This window comes from Pocillopora damicornis, chromosome 13, assembly GCF_964200805.1.
Source record: "Pocillopora damicornis chromosome 13, jaPocDami1.2, whole genome shotgun sequence".
NCBI classification, from domain to species: Eukaryota; Metazoa; Cnidaria; class Anthozoa; order Scleractinia; family Pocilloporidae; genus Pocillopora; species Pocillopora damicornis.
Window position 1 is genome coordinate 7,230,748 of NC_142682.1, and position 19,337 is coordinate 7,250,084.

At 36.4% G+C, this 19,337-nt stretch overlaps 1 protein-coding gene and 4 long non-coding RNA genes across 6 annotated transcripts; 2 read left to right on the forward strand and 3 right to left on the reverse strand.

Annotated features, from left to right (window-relative positions):
• Window positions 1–3,859: 3,859 nt before the first annotated feature.
• Window positions 3,860–4,846, forward strand: LOC149035258 (adenosine receptor A3-like). The gene has a single exon (XM_089192488.1). The coding sequence runs from the start codon at window positions 3,860–3,862 to the stop codon at window positions 4,844–4,846; it is 987 nt and encodes a 328-aa protein (XP_089048614.1).
• Window positions 4,847–8,194: 3,348 nt separating this feature from the next.
• Window positions 8,195–12,062, forward strand: LOC113678521 (uncharacterized). 2 transcript variants are annotated; one of them, XR_016182663.1, is made up of 3 exons: window positions 8,195–8,421; window positions 11,193–11,404; window positions 11,868–12,062. It is a non-coding gene; the product is annotated as an uncharacterized LOC113678521 (long non-coding RNA). The 2 variants fall into 2 exon arrangements; XR_003446900.2 differs by lacking the exon at window positions 8,195–8,421 and adding an exon at window positions 10,708–10,906.
• Window positions 12,063–12,438: 376 nt separating this feature from the next.
• Window positions 12,439–13,729, reverse strand: LOC113678368 (uncharacterized). The gene is made up of 2 exons (XR_003446876.2): window positions 13,521–13,729; window positions 12,439–12,695 (listed from the first exon to the last, which is right to left on the reverse strand). It is a non-coding gene; the product is annotated as an uncharacterized LOC113678368 (long non-coding RNA).
• Window positions 13,730–15,051: 1,322 nt separating this feature from the next.
• LOC113678360 (uncharacterized) lies at window positions 15,052–16,807 on the reverse strand. The gene is made up of 2 exons (XR_003446874.2): window positions 16,180–16,807; window positions 15,052–15,302 (listed from the first exon to the last, which is right to left on the reverse strand). It is a non-coding gene; the product is annotated as an uncharacterized LOC113678360 (long non-coding RNA).
• A 418-nt stretch (window positions 16,808–17,225) lies between these two features.
• On the reverse strand, window positions 17,226–18,791 carry LOC149035259 (uncharacterized). The gene is made up of 2 exons (XR_016182665.1): window positions 18,547–18,791; window positions 17,226–17,476 (listed from the first exon to the last, which is right to left on the reverse strand). It is a non-coding gene; the product is annotated as an uncharacterized LOC149035259 (long non-coding RNA).
• Window positions 18,792–19,337: the final 546 nt, after the last annotated feature.

The window sequence follows — 19,337 nt, forward strand, 5'->3', positions numbered from 1 at the left end:
TACCTGAGGTTCTCTTGGTGGAGTAATTTTCATAAGCGCTGAAATGGTCTCACAGCAGCATTACTTAAAACTGTTCTGCATGAGATTTTTAATGCAAAAAATAATGGTGCAGAAACTGTTTGCTATCAATTTGTTCCTGTTTACCAAAGAATTAAGGCTAAAATTACTCTTTGTAGTAAAATTTTCACCGAATGACTTAAGCTTAAAAGAAACTCAAATAAGAAAATAAGTCGCGTTTTCGATGAATAACTCAAAGCTCCTCCTTCGTCATTATTAGAATCAGAAGACGGTCCTTGCTGTCACGCGTCACTGTCTCTTACAGAACATTAATTGTCCTCCTTCTTCGATGCCAGCCATTCCCTGACACTCCCATCCCGGCATCGATCTGAGTACACAATACTGCCTCACCATGTTCACTTAATGTTTGTTCTAAAGCTTTCAGTACCATCTTGGTTTCGTGTGTCAATCCAAACATCTCAGGGAATAAGGTGTGGCAATTAAACGAGAACTGAGAAATCTTTAAACGTTTGAATGTGTTCTTTAGTAGCATGTCGTAATGATGTGGGATATTGATCAAATGAAGCCTTTTAGAGCTACTGTGGTTATTTATTTCTTTATTCACTCCGAGCTTTCGCCGCCGTGAGAAATCTTTCGTAGAAACCAAATGGAGATAGCAAATACTTTATAAGAAGGTTCAATTCCCCAATGTCAATCTATACGTTTATTGCCCTTGTTTGGAATCTCAGAGATTATCTCTGCGAACTTCAATGAGGGACATATATATATATATATATATATATATATATATATATATATATATATATATATATATATTATATGGATATAGATATAAGAAAAAACCGCAGCCTACACATATAATTTTCATCAAGAAATTTGGCTTTAGTATACAATTTACTTTTTGCAATATTTGCTTGAAAAATGTGCCTGAAAATCCGTGTAAATTCTCCGTTTCAAACTAATACTAGAGTTCCTGGGTCATTGTAACTGTGTTCAAACAAAAGTTTTTTATGATCTGAGAGATTACAGCAATAAACAGATGCTATCCTCAGTAAAGTTTTGCAATTTAACCTCTTCTTCGTTAAAAGCAGTTGATGTCCAAGCTTCATTAGTTGGGACTGGCCGGGTATTCCGCTAAAAATTGCAATTCCAAATCTGAGCCTTACAGTCTGCCTTAAATGCAAGATATCAACGATGGAATGGCTGAGATTTCTAATTCTAATAACAATGACCCACGAATTCTAGTATTCATTAGAAACGTAGAATCCACATGGGTTTTCAAGCACATTTTGTAAAAAGTAAATTGTACACTCTCGCTAACGCTAAACTCCTCGATGTATTTTCAGTCGAGTAGACGCTCTGATTTGCTTGTACCGATAAAAACCCGACAAAAGATATTAAAATAAGCCTTGATGATACAAAAACATGTTTATTAAAAGTCATTCTTATGTTCCCTTGTTGTGCCAAATCGTAACGGGATCAGGAATATCTCAAATTTTCGGCGTAGGTGACTAACGAGAGAGTGAACCGTTTTCTTTGAGCTTTCATTTTTTTTTTTTTTTTAATCTTCTTGAAGACATTGCATTTAAATTTCGAATTTGTCATCAACTACCAGCCCTTTCCCTTCTAAGTCCGAAGGTTATCTTAGAAGAGTAAGGTGCACTTTAAAAACTCCTCAAAGCATTTGCATTTAGCACCATGGTCCAAATAAAGAAATAAACGAGCTGATATCTCTATATCATACAGAAACTTTCCTTTGTAATTTGGTTCGAAAGGTTTACATAGAGTCAACACTTTTTCCGAGTTTGACGACTTCTTTTTCAAATATTTTACCCATACACTACAAGATAATTCTTGCACATAAATCATGGACTGAAAATTATTTTCGATTAATTTCATAGTGCTAAGATTTTGGTTTTTTACATAAATCTTAAGACTTACTCAGAGGAAATTGATGCTATGTGGCTCTTCTTCTTCTGTTTACTCCGGTGTCCGGAAATTTACCTTTATGGAGCCGAAATATAACATTTTTCTAATTGGGTCTCGGATTTTTCTTCCCTTTTTCACATTACCGAAAAACTTAATGGCGCTGGACATACATGAATGTCTAAAACCAAAATTTAAAAAACATTCCAAAGAGCAAAACTCTTTTTAAACGAAGTTCTTTTGTCTGATAAATTAAAATATGTCTACCACAAGGTAAAAATGTTCATTTTGCTTTTTCTTTTCGAGATGCAGGGACAATATAATCAATAGACATTTCCTTTGCATTGCAACTTTGATCCGCAAATGTAGGAGCTTTCATTCTTAGCATTAAGGAAACGTCTGTTTCAGTCGTCTGAAGATTCTCTCAATTAAAACCATGTTATGATCGATGTTAGTCAGCAATCTGGAAACTAATTCGTTTGAAACCGAGCTGGTTGCTGAAATTGAAACAGAACCCCTGAATAACCCCTTAAAACAGTTGTTTCGTGATTCGTTATTTTGTTTGTTTGTTTAGTTTTTTTTTTTTCACTATTCTCACTCATAAATATGCCGCAGAATTCAGAAGCGTGTGATATACAAAACCCTTTTCGTATGAAGCTAGTTATATAATAGTATGCTAAGTGCAATATTTGGTAATTTTATAATCCCGCTGCGTAGATTTTGAGAAAGTTCTAACGTATATCCGACCCTTCCGCCTCCTCTTCGGCAACGTTATTTGCGGTTGGAGCTTTTACAACAATTTAACCCCTAACCACACCAAACAATAGACTGCATAAGTAATAATAGAGTTGATTTACCAGTGCCCTACCGGCAATTTGATAGCTTCGATAAAACCTTAAACCTTTTTTAACGTCGTGCTGTATTTAAAGTAGATTTTCAAGGTTTATCAGAGTGAGCCAAACAGACCTCTCAAGATTTTGCAATAGATGGACTTGCGAAAAATAAAAAATACCTTTCTAAAAAAATTACTTTTACTTCCGCTTTTTATTACTGCAAGACTCATTGCAATGATACAATCTTGGACAAATATCAAAAAGGCGTTTTAAAAATGATACATACATGTACCTATGCGGCAATAAAAAATGATATAAAAAAATTAACCGTAAATTAGTTTTCTTTCTACAACGTGCCATTTTTGGTTAACAGTTAACCGTAAATTATCATGGCCAAGATTTTAACTGTTGGCCGTAAAAGCCACTACCCCATTAAGAACCTCCATGGGCACAGGTGATTTATTTTTAATTAAGAACAGATAAATCAAAAATTTTCAAAAAGACCTTGAAAACATCGGGGGAAACGTGATAGAGGTCTCAAGTATAGAAATATAGTATAGTGTAGTAAAAGCAAAATAAAATCGTGATGAGAACTTAATCGAGGAGATTCATTTGCCAAACCTTTTAGGAAAAACTAACGATGGAAAATATAGTCTAGTCTCGCTGAAATTTTGCTATCAGATCCGACGATGAACAAACACAATAAAGAAAAAAGAGCAATCGCTAGTTTCGTTTCTGGTGAAAGAAACTTGGAGTATAATCGTATGCTTTTGGAATCATGGAATTGCAAAGCAAACAACTTTAAAACCCCTTTTTGTTAATATTATTTTTTTTCCCTCTGAGTGATGTATGAAACTAACCGAAACCATCCACATAAAATTTTCATGGTCATGGTAAAAAGGGATGATTTCAAAAAGAATACAATATATGGAACATAATAAGCATTGTTAAGACAGCTGCTGTGATTTGAACGACACCTAGAACGTATTTTAGCCGCCCACTAATATTCTAGTCTCTTTTGGGCATAGCAAGGTATAAGTGGCCATCGTTCGATCTCGAATGTTATATACTATCTTCGGAAAATGCTGAACGGGTTTTCAAATTCGAACATCAGGCCATCAGAGGTTTGTCATCACCTTAGCTACGCGGCCTGGCAGGGACGATACCTCACAAACAATGTTTACGACAATCTGGTCGCTGTTGCCTGTATCAATTTTGTCTCGGCGATCACCGTCTCCTTATCCAACGCGCTAATCGTCGCAGTCATAGCGTTTAAACCGCAGTTAAGAACATGTTACAACATCCTCTTGGCAAATTTGGCGTGGTCTGATTTACTGGTCGGCCTGCTCGTTCAACCCTTGTTCGTGACGTCAGAAATTAGGCATGTTCTTAATCTCGGTCCATTTTGTAAGTTCGATACCATATCAAGGATAGGAGGCATATGGATCTTCATGGCATCATTTGGCCAAATCGTTTTAATCAGCATGGAACGCTATATTTTTATCAAGCTTCCTCTGAGATACGAAGAAATCGTCACGAAAAGGAGAGTAACTGCAGGTGTAATAACGGCCTGGGCTGTTCCAACAGTCCTAGTAACTACGATGATCACCCTGGTCTCCACAACTGGCGAGTCAGATATGTACTCGACGCTGCTGACTGCCTCTGACCTGCTACTGAGCTTTATCTTTCTTGTATACATTACTGTTATTATATGTGTCAACATATCTATCTTCTTGCAAGCTCGAAACCACAGGCGCCGCCTACGCTGTGAGCAGTTACCCGACGAAGAAGCCCAACGACTTTGTAGGAGCAACAAGGCAGCCAAAACCCTGAGAATCATTTTAGCAGCTCTGATGTTTTCATATCTGCCTGTAACCGTGTTTTTTTGTTCCGCTTCGTTTTTAGATGACTTAGCAGAGCCTCGCGTTTTGTACGTTGTTTCATCATGGTGCTTCACTTTCCTTTCGCTAGGCTCACTATTCAACCCGCTGATTTACTGCTGGCGAATTAGAAATCTCTGCCATTCCATCCTTGATATCTTGCATTTAAGGCAGAATGCCGGGCTCTGATTTGGAATTCCAAATGAAGCTTGGACGTCAACCGATTTAAACTAAGAAGTGGTTAAATGCTAAAACTCTATTGAGGTTAGCACCTGTCTATTACTATAATCTCTAAGATCATACACATTTTTGTTTGAACACAGAAATGTTTTGAGTAACAATGACCTAGGAATTCTAATATTCATTAAAAACGTTGGATTTACACGGGTTTTCAAGCACATTTTTCAAGCAAATATTACAAAAAGTAAATTGCACACTCTCGTTAACTCTAAATTCCTCGATGCATTTTCAGACGAGTAGTCGCTCTGATTTACTTGTATCGATAAAAACCCGATGAAATATATTAAAATAAGCCTTGATGATATAAAAACATGTTTATTTAAAGTCATTCTTGTTCCCTTATTGTGCCAAATCGTAACGGGATCAAGCATGTCTCAAAATTTCGGCGTACGTGACCAACGAGGGAGTGAACCGTTTTCATTGAGCTTTCGCTGATTTTTATTGTTTGTTTGCTTGTTTGTTTGTTTTTTAATCTTCTTGAAGACATTGCATTAACATTTTGAATTTGCCATCAACCACCAGCCCTTTCCCTTTGAAGTTCGAAGGTTATCTTAGAAGAGCAAAGTGTACTTTCAAACTCCTCAGAGCCTTGGCACTTAGCACCATGTTCCAAATAAAGAAATAAACGAGGTGATGTCTTTATTTCATACAGACACTTCTCTTTATAATTCGGTTCGAAAGGTTTATAGAGTCAACACTTTTTCCGATTTGACGACTCTTTTTTCATATATTTTAACACATAGACTACAAAATAACTATTGAAAATAAATCATGGACTAAAAGTTATATCCGATTAAATTCGTAGTGCTTAGCTTTTGTTTTTTAAATAAGTCTAAGGACTTACTCTGAGGAAATTGACGTTAAATGGCTCTTCGTCTTCTGTGTACTCCGAAGTCAGGAAATTTACCTTCATGGAGCCTAAATATAACATTTTTAATTGGATCTCGGATTTTCCTTCGTTTTTCTTAATTACCAAAAAACTTAATGGCGCTGGACGTTCGTGTCTAGAACCAAAATTTATAAAACATTCCGAATAGTTTAACTCTTTTTGAACGAAAATATTTGTTCTGATAATTTAAAATGTTTCTAGCACAAGATCCAAATGTCCATTTTGCCTTTTATTTTCGAGATGCAGGAACAATACAATCAATAGACGTTTCCTTTGCATTTTAATTGTGATCGAAATCTGGCAAATGTAGGAGCTTTGATTCTTGGCATTGAAGAAACGTCTGATTCAACCGAGCAAAACTCTTTTTAAACGAAATTATTTTGTCTGATGAATTAAAATATGTCTACCTCAAGGTGAAAATGTCCATTGTGCTTTTTCTTTTCGAGATGCAGGGACAATGTAATTAATAGGCATTTCCTTTGCATTGTATCTTTGATCAGCAAATGTAGGAGCTTTCATTCTTAGCATTAAAGAAATATCTGTTTCAGTCGTCTGAAGATTTTCTCAATTAAATCTGTGTTATAGTCGATGTTAGTCATTAATCTGGAAATAAATTCATTTGATACCGGGCTGGTTGCTGAAATTGAAAAAGAACCCCTAAATAACCCCTTAAAACGGTAGTTTCGTGATTTGCCTTTTTGTTTGTTTGTTTGTTGTTCTTTTTGCTACTATGCTCACTCCTAAATACGCTGCAGAATTCAGAAGAGCGATAAATACGTAACCCTTTTCGTATGAAGCTAGTTACATAATATAATGCTAAGGTTTCCACCTGCAATATTTCCGGATTTTATGATCCCGCTGCGTAGATTTTGGGAAAGTTCTAATGCATTTCCGACCACCCGTTTCACCTTCGGCGACGTTATTTGCAGCTGCATGGCGCTTTCGCACCAAGCTGGCCATTGCCTCGGCTATAATCTTTTCCCATATGTTAACCACCAGATAATAGGCAGCGTAAATACTGAATGAAGTTGGTTTACCACTGCCCTCATAGCAATTTGGCAGCTTTGAAAACCTGGAACTTCTTTTAACGTCATGTTGTAATCAAAGTAGAATTCTAGGTTTATTTCTGAGCAATTTAAGATTTCAAAAATGTGCCAAACAGACCTCTCAAGATTTTGTAGCAGAGAAATTTACGTAAATAAAAAAACCTCTGAAAACTGAGTTTTGCTTCCGCTTTTTTATTATTTGAAGGATCACGTGGTTTTCAAGGGGTATGAATGGGGATCATTCGTCGCTAACAGATTATAAAGGATCAAGGACTAAAGAGAGTTTAGGTAACATTGCATAGCATTCTATTGACTAGAGAACCTTAGGGGCGGTTCAGGTGAATTTTCAATGTGATACAGCCAAATCCTCCGATTGACCTCCCCAACCTCCCCTACCCAGGCTATGAATAATGTTGGTCCCTTATCGATCTAAGTACATAATACTGCCTCACCATGTTCACTTTGTGTTTGTTCTATCGCCTTCAGTACCATCTCGGTCTCGTTTGTCGATCAAAACATCGCATGATAGTGATCTTCGCAGTTATGAACATTACTTATGCCGTAGTGGAAATAAGACTTGGAAAATATCCGCAGCTCACATATATGATTTTCATATATTCGCAGTCATCCCTTCAAGGGTTTATTAGGAACTACCATTTCAAATAGCTCCCAGTTGGTTGGTTAACTCAGTTGGTAGTAATGTTACGTAATTATGTCGAGTAATTTGTTAGGTTTTGTCGACTTTTAAGAAGCAGCGTCGTCGTCTTTGTTTTTGGTTTTTTTTTGCCTGTAAAGCTATGCACCGTTAAGGTAAATTTTCTTCTTTACGGTGAGTTTATTTGCGAGTTTTCGTATGTATTTTTCTAATCTTATTTAGTAACGTAGACTAGTGGATGTTTTAAGATAAATGATGAACACAATTGCGCGTAACTTCAGTTACAGGTTCAAATCCCGTCTTTTTTGCTGTTGTTGTTGTTGTTGCTTTTGTTTTGTTTTGTTTTGTTTTTCTTGCCTTACTTTCACAACTGCCTAAGTAGTGTTCATTACTGCGAAGATCGCTTTCATATTCATTTCTAAACCCACAGTTCACATATATGATTTTCATGTATTCACAATCATTTATTCATCACTTCACGGGTTTATTACACACCAACATAATGACCAACTCCCAGTTAGCTTGTTAGCTCAGTTGGTAGAGCACTGTACCGATGTCGCGGAGTTTATATGTTCAAATCCCATACAGAAAATGGCTTGAACTCGGGGCAGCATTTGATCCTGTAGTCTGATCGGTTGGCTGGTTTTTTTTTTTTAATTTGATTTCAAATTACCATTACTATGGTTATGTCACGCGCCAATTTCCTAGAGATGAGTCGCGTTGCTTTTTGATCTTCGGCCTGTAAGTCGAGCTTTCTTTCCTAAAGTAACCACAACTGAAATTTTCAATACAACAGAGGAATCAAGGCAGGTGTGTTGCCACAACCTCCACTCTATCGCAGGTTGAACAGTCCACCCAGGTTGAGTGGGGAAGAGGTTTTACTTTCGGTAGTAGTGGTCAACTCATAACAGCTTGGTTAGGCCGGAAACAGAAGGTGAGTGTGAATCGCTCCAGGTGAGCTTTCTTCGTCACTCACAAAATAAGTGGTAAAAACCATGTGTCCCACAACTCATGCCGCCATGTACCAATATGCTATTCTATTGAGTTAGTTAGAACTGAACAAGAAAAAGAGAACAGAAACAAGTCACACACTCACACTGAGATCCGTTTTGAAAGGTTGCGAAGCCTTTGAACCGGAGTGAGGCTAAGGGTGACCTTGTTGTGATACAAACTTTGCTGCTCTTCAAATGGAAATAGCTTTGTTATCATGCTAACGAGATACTGGTCTCTACTACAACATGGACAACTTCAGTCTCACTCTAAGTCAAAGGCTTGGCAACCAAGTACACAATTGTAAAATGTCCTATTAAAATACGTGATATAAAATTTGCGTATCGTTTGAGCCTCGATTAATCGAGATCGGAATTCCATTTTATCAGTCGACATTTTTGTTTTTCACGTCAAATTCCGCTTGTAGTTCAGTTGAGCGGTAGTAGATTCAGTTATTTATCACCTCACGCTGATTAAAAAACAGAGAGGTATTGACTGTATTTAAACCGCGTTGAGTTTAGCGATATAGTCCTTAGCCATGACTTAATATTTTCTTTAAGTACTCCCTCAGGTGCCAGTTAGCCGGTTTTCTGATGTAAAGTACTTGTGTGGTACTCAGAGAAACTACCTAAATTGCGTGGAAACGGTGAAACAGTCATATAAAATAAAAGCGAGCATCTTAAATTACCATCTTAAAATAGCTTACCTAACAGAACAGTTAGCGATAGACCCGTTAGTTCTTCATCTATCGCTCTGACGAAGGGCTAACGCTCGAAGCTTTTAGACCCTTTACGGGGGCGATTTTATGTTATCGACTCAGTTTATAAAGCTAAATTACCATGTTATACTCCTCCACCGACGCAGCACCAAAGCTTCTTTAGAAACTTACCCCCTTTATTCATTTACCTTACTGAAGTCATTTAAATGACGTATACCGGGCTAGATATTACCACATTCCAAATAAATTGTCGTTGCATGATTTCTTGCTAAGATCTATGACAAAAATATCTTGCAACAGCATGGCTGATTGGAAAAAGCATGAGCGTGACGCTTTAAAGGACTCGAATAGCTTTTTGTTATTCTTAAAAAAAGAGAAAAAAATTGTGAACTTGTTTCCTTCTTCAATAACTTCCCGTGAATTTTTAATATCTGTGTGATAACCTGCTTTCTGGAGTCTGCGTCTTGATCTGAAGAAAGTTTTAAAGCGTGCAGAACCTCACAAGACAAGCTGCACGTTTTTAGTTATAGAGCAAGTGTGGAAAATATCCCAACATTTCTGTAAAAAGTAGAGAATACATTCCTCAGGAATGACACAGTTATTTTCTCTTTCATAGCCATGGAAGGATGATCGTGCCATGGCAATGAGTCGATTCATCTGGAAAATATCTTAAACTCCGATTTTCAACAGAGAGAGAGTCAGTTTAGCAAAGCGCAAATGAAAAATAACCGTTTTCAATATGGACCACTCTTACACGTCGTTAAATAAAAACCATATGGCAAATGGAAAAATGCTTTGTTTAATGGGAGTGCCAGCATATTTTAGGTTTGAGATCGAAAGATAGCATTATAGTTTCATTCATTCATGCGAACTTGGATCGCTATTTACATGTTGGCGCCACTATTTCACGTTTTCAAAAGCCATCATAACATCCCGATGAGCGAGGCCTTTTTAAGGGTCTTTCAGTTATCATCAGAAAAAGACACACTCTAAGTCCAGGTGTACATTCAGTTGTGTTCGATTCTAAATGCACTTGGATTCCTGAAAGCCCCCGCAGTTAATGCTTGTAAAAATAATCCACAGGATTAACAATAACTACTAAGATAATCAGAAAAATGCGACGATAGTTGAACGATCTTCCCGGCAAATTGAGTAATGAGTCATTTCTATTTACACCCTCGGTTTGTCCATTAGTTCTTTAACCTAAAAGCAATTGGAAGATCTCTGTGGCAGCTCCGATGACATAAGCAACAATATTGAGACATCTCTGATCAAGTCTAATGTAGAAAACTGTAGATAGGAGTTTGTTCATTTTCTACTGATTTCTTGATTTTTTTCTTTTTCTTTTCCTAACATTCATTAAAGTTAATTGTTTTGAGCTCTAAAGACCCATCAACACGGCTTCCATTAAAAAAAAAAAATTGAGAAATTTCAACAGGAAGTTTTTATTTAAGCTGCAAATAGTAATCACGAATGCATACACACCTAATTGCAATGAGTGTCATATGAAAATGAAACGTGACCTAAAATGGCCAAACAACAATGCGTTTCAAAGGTGTCTGCCAAGAAACCCGTTCAGGATAAAATTGATCAAAAAAAAAGAAAACAAAATAGCTTTGAAAATTATCGCAGTTCTACGATTTGATACAAAGGCAAAGGCATATTCTCTCTTTTTCTCTATTAAAACCTTTAGCGAACCTCTAAACGACAGGTGTGTAACAATTTATTGCTTTGAAAGTCTTTATTCCTCCCCATAATCTTATTTTTTTTAGCATAAAAGGAATGAATTTAACTAAAGTCCCTTAAAGATAAAAGATCGCATGATTTCTTTGTTATAAAGACATAGTAAATTAAAGGTAATGGTTCTTTAGCTTGCGTTGTACCAATTTAATTTTTTATTGCTTCGTTTACAGTTTCACCAGGAATATTCTAACCGCTTTCTAATTTGCTCAGTACACTTGTTCGCACGCGTTGTTGACTTATCGTCATCCTTTTAGGAAGTTGCCTGTTTATATCGGCTGAGTACAATCCACAGGGAAAAGCAAAGAAGGTAACTGAACCTACAATTATGGCACCCAATTTCATTTGCTTGATCTGCGTATTTCTTGTCGTGATGTCATTTTCAACCGATTCTGACGCCACCATCATTGGTGGTCCATCGCTTTGCCCCAAAAACGGTTGTGGACGAAGGAGGAGATCAAATGCGGGAGTAAGTATCATGACCAAGTTTTGAAAAGGTGAAAATTCCTAAATTAACTATGAGTTACCAGAATTTATTTTGCCTTTAAATAAATTTTGCCCCTTAAATCCGAATTTTCAGAAGAAGAAAAAAAGAAAGCTCGATTCTTAATAGACATTTTCAGTGAACAATGCAAATATGGTTGGTCTAATTATTTTCATGACTTTTCTAGAAGTTGAAGGTTTTTCATCTCATCGGGAACAATAGCCTGTGATATAGCTAAAGTCGTTGGAAAAGTCAGTTATTAAGGAGGTCGAGGGCTCTTAAAGCTGTGGCATAAGGAATGTTTCTTGCATCAAAGAAAGAAAAGTCTCCTTTTTCTTACAACTTGATTATCGTAACTGATCTCTTTATTGTCGTTCCTTTTTTCGCCACTTGTGCTCAGTACCTTCTTTCACGAATGTTTTTGTTGTTTTTTTTTTTTTTCCCATAGAGAAATGAGCGAATTCTTCTCTCTAAGCGCCGGTTGTGTGACGTCGCCGAACGTATGGGTTGCCGAACTGTGATGCGAGACCGATAGAATTTAAAGTTGTCGACCAAAGTGTGAACCATAAATGTTCAAAGTTTAAAGAATGCGTTGTAAACTAAACAAAACTCATTAAAATCTTGAATCTGTACTCACTGTTAATTTAGCAATGCCAATGTTTCATATGAATTAACTTTTATATGGCTAGTATAGGTTTAAGGAATAAGTTTTTAAGGAATAAGAATCGAACTCAATTGAATGTACACCTGGACGTGAGCACCGTAATAATGACCCCATTTCAACTTCAAGTTCATGAGAAGCATTCCTCTTTCCTTATCCCAACCCCTCCCCATTGCTTCCTCCTAAAAAATCTTAGATAGTTGCTTTGTATGTATTGTATTTGACTGGGTAACGCTTCAGTAAAAAATACACTTTCATCGTAAGCTTTCATCCAATAGAAAGACACGAAAAAAAAAGATGCTCGGATATTACAAGAAACAAGCGACAAGGGCAAGCGATTGGCTAACTTCGCTCAAAATAAAGTGTAAGTGCACATGTATTTTATTTGCCTACACAGTGTCAGTTTTCAGCAGATCTAACTGTGAACGCAATTTACATTAACTCAAAGGTGCGTTACCGAAAAGCAACTGGACCACATTTGAAGTTCACGATAGTTCTATGTGTTCTTGTATAGAGGAACTAGCCCTCACTCTCACATTCGAAAGCTTCAGGATCATGACAAAGTCTTCGACCTATATATAACTCAGCTCGGCCCGCTTCTTCATCTTTGACCTCCTTCGAATAAAGAAAAGCAAACAGGATAATCGTCAGTCTTCAACAAAAGTATTAAATTCTATCAATTGGAAAAAATTAAAATGATCCTGCCGCTTACCACCACCCCATTAAAATTCCTAATTACCTGAAAGAATACAGCTTATTATCCCTACAGAACTTTAATAGAAATCTACCATATTTTTTTGCTTGAAAATACTGCCCAGCCGGAAAAACGAGATATATTTATGAAAATGGCAACGAAATTTGGGATGTACTAGGCGATTCACGAAAGCATTACCGTGGCCCGTGGGCATAGATAGGAAAATACTGACCGGGTGAAGAACCAATCAGATTGCAGGATTCGTTACCGTGCCCTCTAAAAAGAAATAATCTCCACTATTTGACGTTGATTCCATCTAGCTGTTAAAGGAATATTTTCTTCATTTCTTTCTCTGACAGAAGTGCTGTTACTTTTTCCAATATCAATCAATACATGGCTTTGGTTTGAATGACTTTCATTCCTAACTGGAGTATTAAAAAGTGTCTCTCGTACGTTCCGCGGCTATGTCAAAGTAATTATTATTAATCTTGCAACACTTGATACATCGTTTTAATTTCAGCTTCGTTTTTCTGTTTTAAATTTCATCTTAAACGTTAAATTACCTTGCTATCATTTTTGTTACAGAAATTTTGTAAGTCTTGATTGCCGTTTTTTTTTTAACATTTTGGGTTTTTCAAGTTCAACTTGATGAATAAATCTTTTTTTGACAAAGGCTGAATAAATGGACATTCTAAATTAAAGGTTTTTAAAATTTTTTGATTAGTTGTTAATTTAAGAAATCATACCAGCTTGTTTCTTAAATTCTTTCTTCCACTTCTACGTCTATGATACGGCCATTTAGCAGTTTCTGCCTCGGTGTGTGTGAGGCACTGAAAGGTAATCACAAGACCTAAGATTAACAGTAACGTGCTCAATCTACTGTACATGATTGCTAATCGATCCTACTTAATGATCGAGTCCGTTTTATTGGCTTGGTACAGGGCACAGACAATGCATCTGTTCAAGAGTCCCATCGGATCTTAAACTAATGGAAGGGAGGTTAAATATTTGCATTTCAAGTTGTAAAGACATCATCCACAATTTTTGCTATTTCTTGCTGTCGTTCACAGTCAAGAACGCTAGAAAAACAAACTGCAGAGAATATCGTAACATCTGTTCTATAACGTACTCCAGATGCATGTACGTAAATTGATTCATTTTCCTGAGGCTTCAAAATGAAAAGTAAGAAACAATGCTGGGAGAGATTTAGAACCAAATTTAAAAAAACAAAACAAAACAAAAACCGAAAAAAATATCCTATGGTAAAAGGTCATTTCGCCTTAAAAGTTGTAAAAGTGATATTTCACTCTATGTCAATCTAATAGTCCTGAAAGAGCGAATGCATAGAAAGGCGATAAGCAACATGAATGACTGTCAGTGTAAGTTTTATCTTCCATGAAGTATGTTGCATTTTCATAATGGGGACAATTTTCTAACCAAGTTTTTCTTACTTAAGCAAAATGTTAATAACATAATCCTGGTTAACGATTCTTCTACGAAACAACCAAGAATGTGAAAGCTAACGAGCTGGCGGTAGTAACTTCCGAACACAAGAAAGGCAACTGCAAATAATGTGGCAAACTGACGTCTTTTAAAACAGCTTTTATCTGCCTTGGATCCAAATTTGATCCAAATTTTACCTAAATTGCAATTGTACTAAAAAGGTGCTACATGCAGATGAAACATAAGTAGATTTAAAGGGTCAATAATTGTGTCGGTCTCTACGTCCCCCAAATGGACTTTTGGCACATTTCCGAAATTGTCGAGGAAAACATCCTCGCTAAAGCTCATAGAGCGGAAAAGAAAAAAACTAAATTCGAGTTCAAATGAATAAATGTAGGGTAGCATCTTTTCTTAATAACGGGAAGAGCTGCACTCTACTTGCCGGATGCAGGTGCCCCAAAAAACTACGACGTTTCGACTTTTATCGCGGTAGCTCAGGTGCTCGGGTTGAACCAAAAAGGAAGGAATACGTCTTAGCGTTAGCACTGTAATAATGAACACGCTTTCAACTTCAAGTTCATGTGAAGCATTCCTCTTTTTTATCCCAAACCATTCTCCTTGCTTTCTCCCAGATAAAAAAAACTGTTAGATAGTTGCTTTAAAGTTATTTCTTTTGACTGGGTAACGCTCCAGTAAAAAATATGCTTTTTAGTCATCGTAAGCTTTCATCCATTGGAAACAAAAGAAAAAAAAAAGATGTTCAGATATAACAAGGAAAAAGCGACAAAGGGCAAGTGATTGGTGAACTACATTGAAAATAAAGTGCGAGCCAAATTACATGCACATATTTTTTATTTGCTTACACAATGTCAATTTTTGACAGATCTAACTGTGAATGCAGTTTACTTTAAGTCAAAGGCGCGTTACCAAAAAACAATTGAACTTCATTTGAAGTTCACGATAATTCTACGTGTTCTTGTATAGAGGAACTAGCCCTCACTCTCACATTCGAAAGCTTCAGGATCACGACAAAGTCTTTTACCTATGTATAACCCGGCTCGGCCCGCTTCTTCATCTTTGGCCTCCTTTGAATAAAGGAAAGCAAATAGAATAATTATCAGTCTGCAGCAAAAATATTATATTCCATCCATTGGAAAAAAATTAAAATGGTCCTACCGCTTACCACCACCCAATTAAAATTCCTAATTACCTGAAAGAATACAGCTAATTATCCCTACAGAACTTTAATAGAAATCTACCATATTTCGTCAGTTCAATTTCCTTGTACAGAAACCTTAATTACAGAAAAAAAAACTTTGAAGTAATTTAGAATCCATTTTACTCTGTTGTCGAGCAAGATTCTTTACATTAAGTGGTCGATTATGGCATAGCGTTTTTTAATTCAGCTTTTATAAAACCTCTTATCTTTGGAACCTGCATTTCGCGGTCTACCTGTATTCCCCGCTTCATACAGTTTCGACTGTAAAAAGCCATTCCATCTATCTGTCAAAGAATGTTTTCTTTGTTTCTTTTTTTTTTGGTCCGAGTACTTTTCCTTTTTTAATACCAATCAATACATTGCTTTGGTTTGAGTAACTTTTATTCCTAACTGGAACATTAAAAAGTGTTTCTCATACGTTCTGCGGCTCTGATAAAGTAATTATTAATTATTAATCTTGCAATACTTGATACGTATCTTGCAACACTCGATACATCGTTTGTATTTCAGCTTCGATTTTCGGTTTTAAATTTTCCATTATAAACGTTAAATTACCTTGCTATCATTTTTGTTATAGAAGTTTTGTAAGTCTTGACTGCCTTTTTTTCGTCCTGAACATTTTGAGTTTTTCAAGTTCAACTTGATGAATAAACCTCTTTGTGACAAAAGGCTGAATAAATAGACATTCTAAATGAAAGGTTTTTTAAAATTTTTTGCTTAGTCATTAATTTAAGAAATCATACCAGCTTGTTTCCCAAACTCTTTTTTCCATTTTTACGCCCAAGATACCATTTAGCATTTATTGCCTAGGTGTATGCGAGGCACTGAAAGGTGATTACAAGACCCAACACTAACAGTATCGTGCTTAATCTACTGTACATGGTTGCTCATCGATCCCACTTATTGAACCAGAAGATCGAGTCCGTTTTATTGGCTTGGTGCAGCGCACAGACAAAACATCTACTCAAGAGTCCCATTGGATCTTAAACTAATGAAGGGGAGGTTAAATATTTGCATTTCAAGCTGTAAACACATCATCCACAGTTTTTGCCATTCCTTACTGTCGTTTGCTGTCAAGAACGTGAGAAAAACAAACTGCAGAGAATAGCTTAACATCTGTTCTATAACGTACTCAAGATACATGCACGAAGTAATGAAAGGCAAGCTACAATGCTGGCAGAGATTTAGGGCCAAATATAAAAAACAAAACAAAACAAAACAAAACGAAAACCAATTTCCGATACTGTCAAGGAAAACATCCTCGCTAAAGCTCATAGAGCGGAAAAGAAAAAACTAAATTCGAGTTCAAATGAATGAATGTAAAGTAGCGGCTTTTCTTAATAACGGGAAGAGCTGCTCTCTACTTGTCGGATGCAGGTGCCCCAAAAAACTACGACGTTTCGACTTTTATCGCGTTAGCTCAGGTGCTCGGTCAGAAGGGGAATTTGGTTGAAGTTTAATGGGTTGAACCAAGAAGGAAGGAATACGTCTTAGCGTTAGCACTGTAATAATGAACACGCTTTCAACTTCAAGTTCATGTGAAGCATTCCTCTTTTTTATCCCAAACCATTCTCCTTGCTTTCTCCCTGATAAAAAACAGTTAGATGATTGCTTTAAAGTTATTTCTTTTGACTGGGTAACGCTCCAGTAAAAAATATGCTTTTTAGTCATCGTAAGCTTTCATCCATTGGAAACAAAAGAAAAAAAAAAGATGTTCAGATATAACAAGGAAAAAGCGACAAAGGGCAAGTGATTGGTTAACTACATTGAAAATTAAGTGCGAGCCAAATTACATGCACATATATTTTATTTGCTTACACAATGTCAATTTTTGACAGATCTAACTGTGAATGCAGTTTACTTTAAGTCAAAGGCGCGTTACCAAAAAACAATTGAACTTCATTTGAAGTTCACGATAATTCTATGTGTTCTTGTATAGAGGAACTAGCCCTCACTCTCACATTCGAAAGCTTCAGGATCACGACAAAGTCTTCGACCTATGTATAACCCGGCTCGGCCCGCTTCTTCATCTTTGGCCTCCTTTGAATAAAGAAAAGCAAATAGAATAATTATCAGTCTGCAGCAAAAATATTATATTCCATCCATTGGAAAAAAGTTAAAATGGTCCTACTGCTTACCACCACCCAATTAAAATTCCTAATTACCTGAAAGAATACAGCTAATTATCCCTACAGAACTTTAATAGAAATCTACCATATTTCGTCAGTTCAATTTCCTTGTACAGAAACCTGCATTAAGCAGCACGGTATTTAACGGTCACCCTATATTACGTGGTCGGTCGTCAAAGTCTAGATATTTGGTTTTCCCTTAATCATTGTCATTTTCACTTCCATTAACCGGTCATATTGTCATATTCACCCTTTACTGAGTCCCAACAGCTGGGTTTTTTTTTTGTTCTCAACCTGTATTTACGGTAGATGAAGCGGGACCACTCCAAAAAAACTTTGAAGTAATTTTAAATCCAATTTTTCTCTGTTGTCGAGCAAGATTCTATACATTAAGTGGTCGATTATGGCATAGAGTTTTTTAATTCAGCTTTTATAAAACCCCTTATCTTTGGAAGCTGCATTTCGCGGTCTACCTGTATTCCCCGCTTCACACAGTTTCGACTGTAAAAAGCCATTCCTTCTAGCCGTTAAAAGAATGTTTTCTTTTTTTCTTTTTTTTTAGTCCGAGTACTTTTCCTTTTTTAATACCAATCAATACATCGCTTTGGTTTGAACGACTTTTATTCCTAGCTGGAGCATTAAAAAGTGTTTCTCATACGCTCTGCGGCTCTAATAAAGTAATTATTAATTAGTAATCTTGCAATACTTGATACGTATCTTGCAACACTCGATACATCGTTTGAATTTCAGCTTCGATTTTCTGTTTTATATTTTCCATTATAAACGTTAAATTACCTTTCTATCAGTTTTGTTATAGAAGTTTTGTAGGTCTTGACTGCCTTTTTTTCGTCTTGAACATTTTGGGTTGTTCAAGTTCAACTTGAAGAATAAACCTCTTTGTGACAAAAGGCTGAATAAATAGACATTCTAAATGAAAGGTTTTTAAATTTTTTGCTTAGTCATTAATTTAAGAAATCATACCAGCTTGTTTCTCAAACTCTTTTTTCCACTTTTACGTCTACGAAGCGGCCAATTAGCAGTTATTGCCTCGGTGTATGCGAGGCACTGGAAGATGATTACAAGACCCAACACTAAGAGTATCGTGCTTAATCTACTGTACATGGTTGCTCATCGATCCCACTCATTGAGCCAGAAGATCGAGTCCGTTTTATTGGCTTGATGCAGTGCACAGACAATACATCTGTTCAAGAGTCCCGTTGGATCTTGCACTAATGGAGGGGAAGTTCAATATTTACATTTCAAGCTGTAAACACATCATCCATAGTTTTTGCCATTCCTTACTGTCGTTTCCTGTCAAGAACGTGAGAAAAACAAACTGCAGAGAATAGCTTAACATCTGTTCTATAACGTATTCAAGATACATGCACGAAGTAGTGAAAAGCAAGCTACAATGCTGGCAGAGATTTAGGGCCAAATATAAAAAACAAAACAAAACGAAAACCAATTTCCGATACTGTCAAGGAAAACATCCTCGCTAAAGCTCATAGAACGGAAAAGAAAAAACTAAATTTGAGTTCAAATGAATAAATGTAAGGTAGCATCTTTTCCTAATAACGGGAAGAGCTGCTCTCTACTTGCCAGATGCAGATGCCCCAAAAAACTACGACGTTTCGACTTTTATCGTGTTAGCTCAGGTGCTCGGTCAGAAGGGGAATTTAATTGAAGTTTAATGGATTGAACCAGAAAGGAAGGAATACGTCTTAGCGTTAGCACTGTAATAATGAACACGCTTTCAACTTCAAGTTCATGCG

Coding starts and splice junctions, on each gene's coding strand:
- LOC149035258 (XM_089192488.1), top strand. CDS start 3,860: ATGCTGAACGGGTTTTCAAATTCGAACATCAGGCCATCAGAGGTTTGT.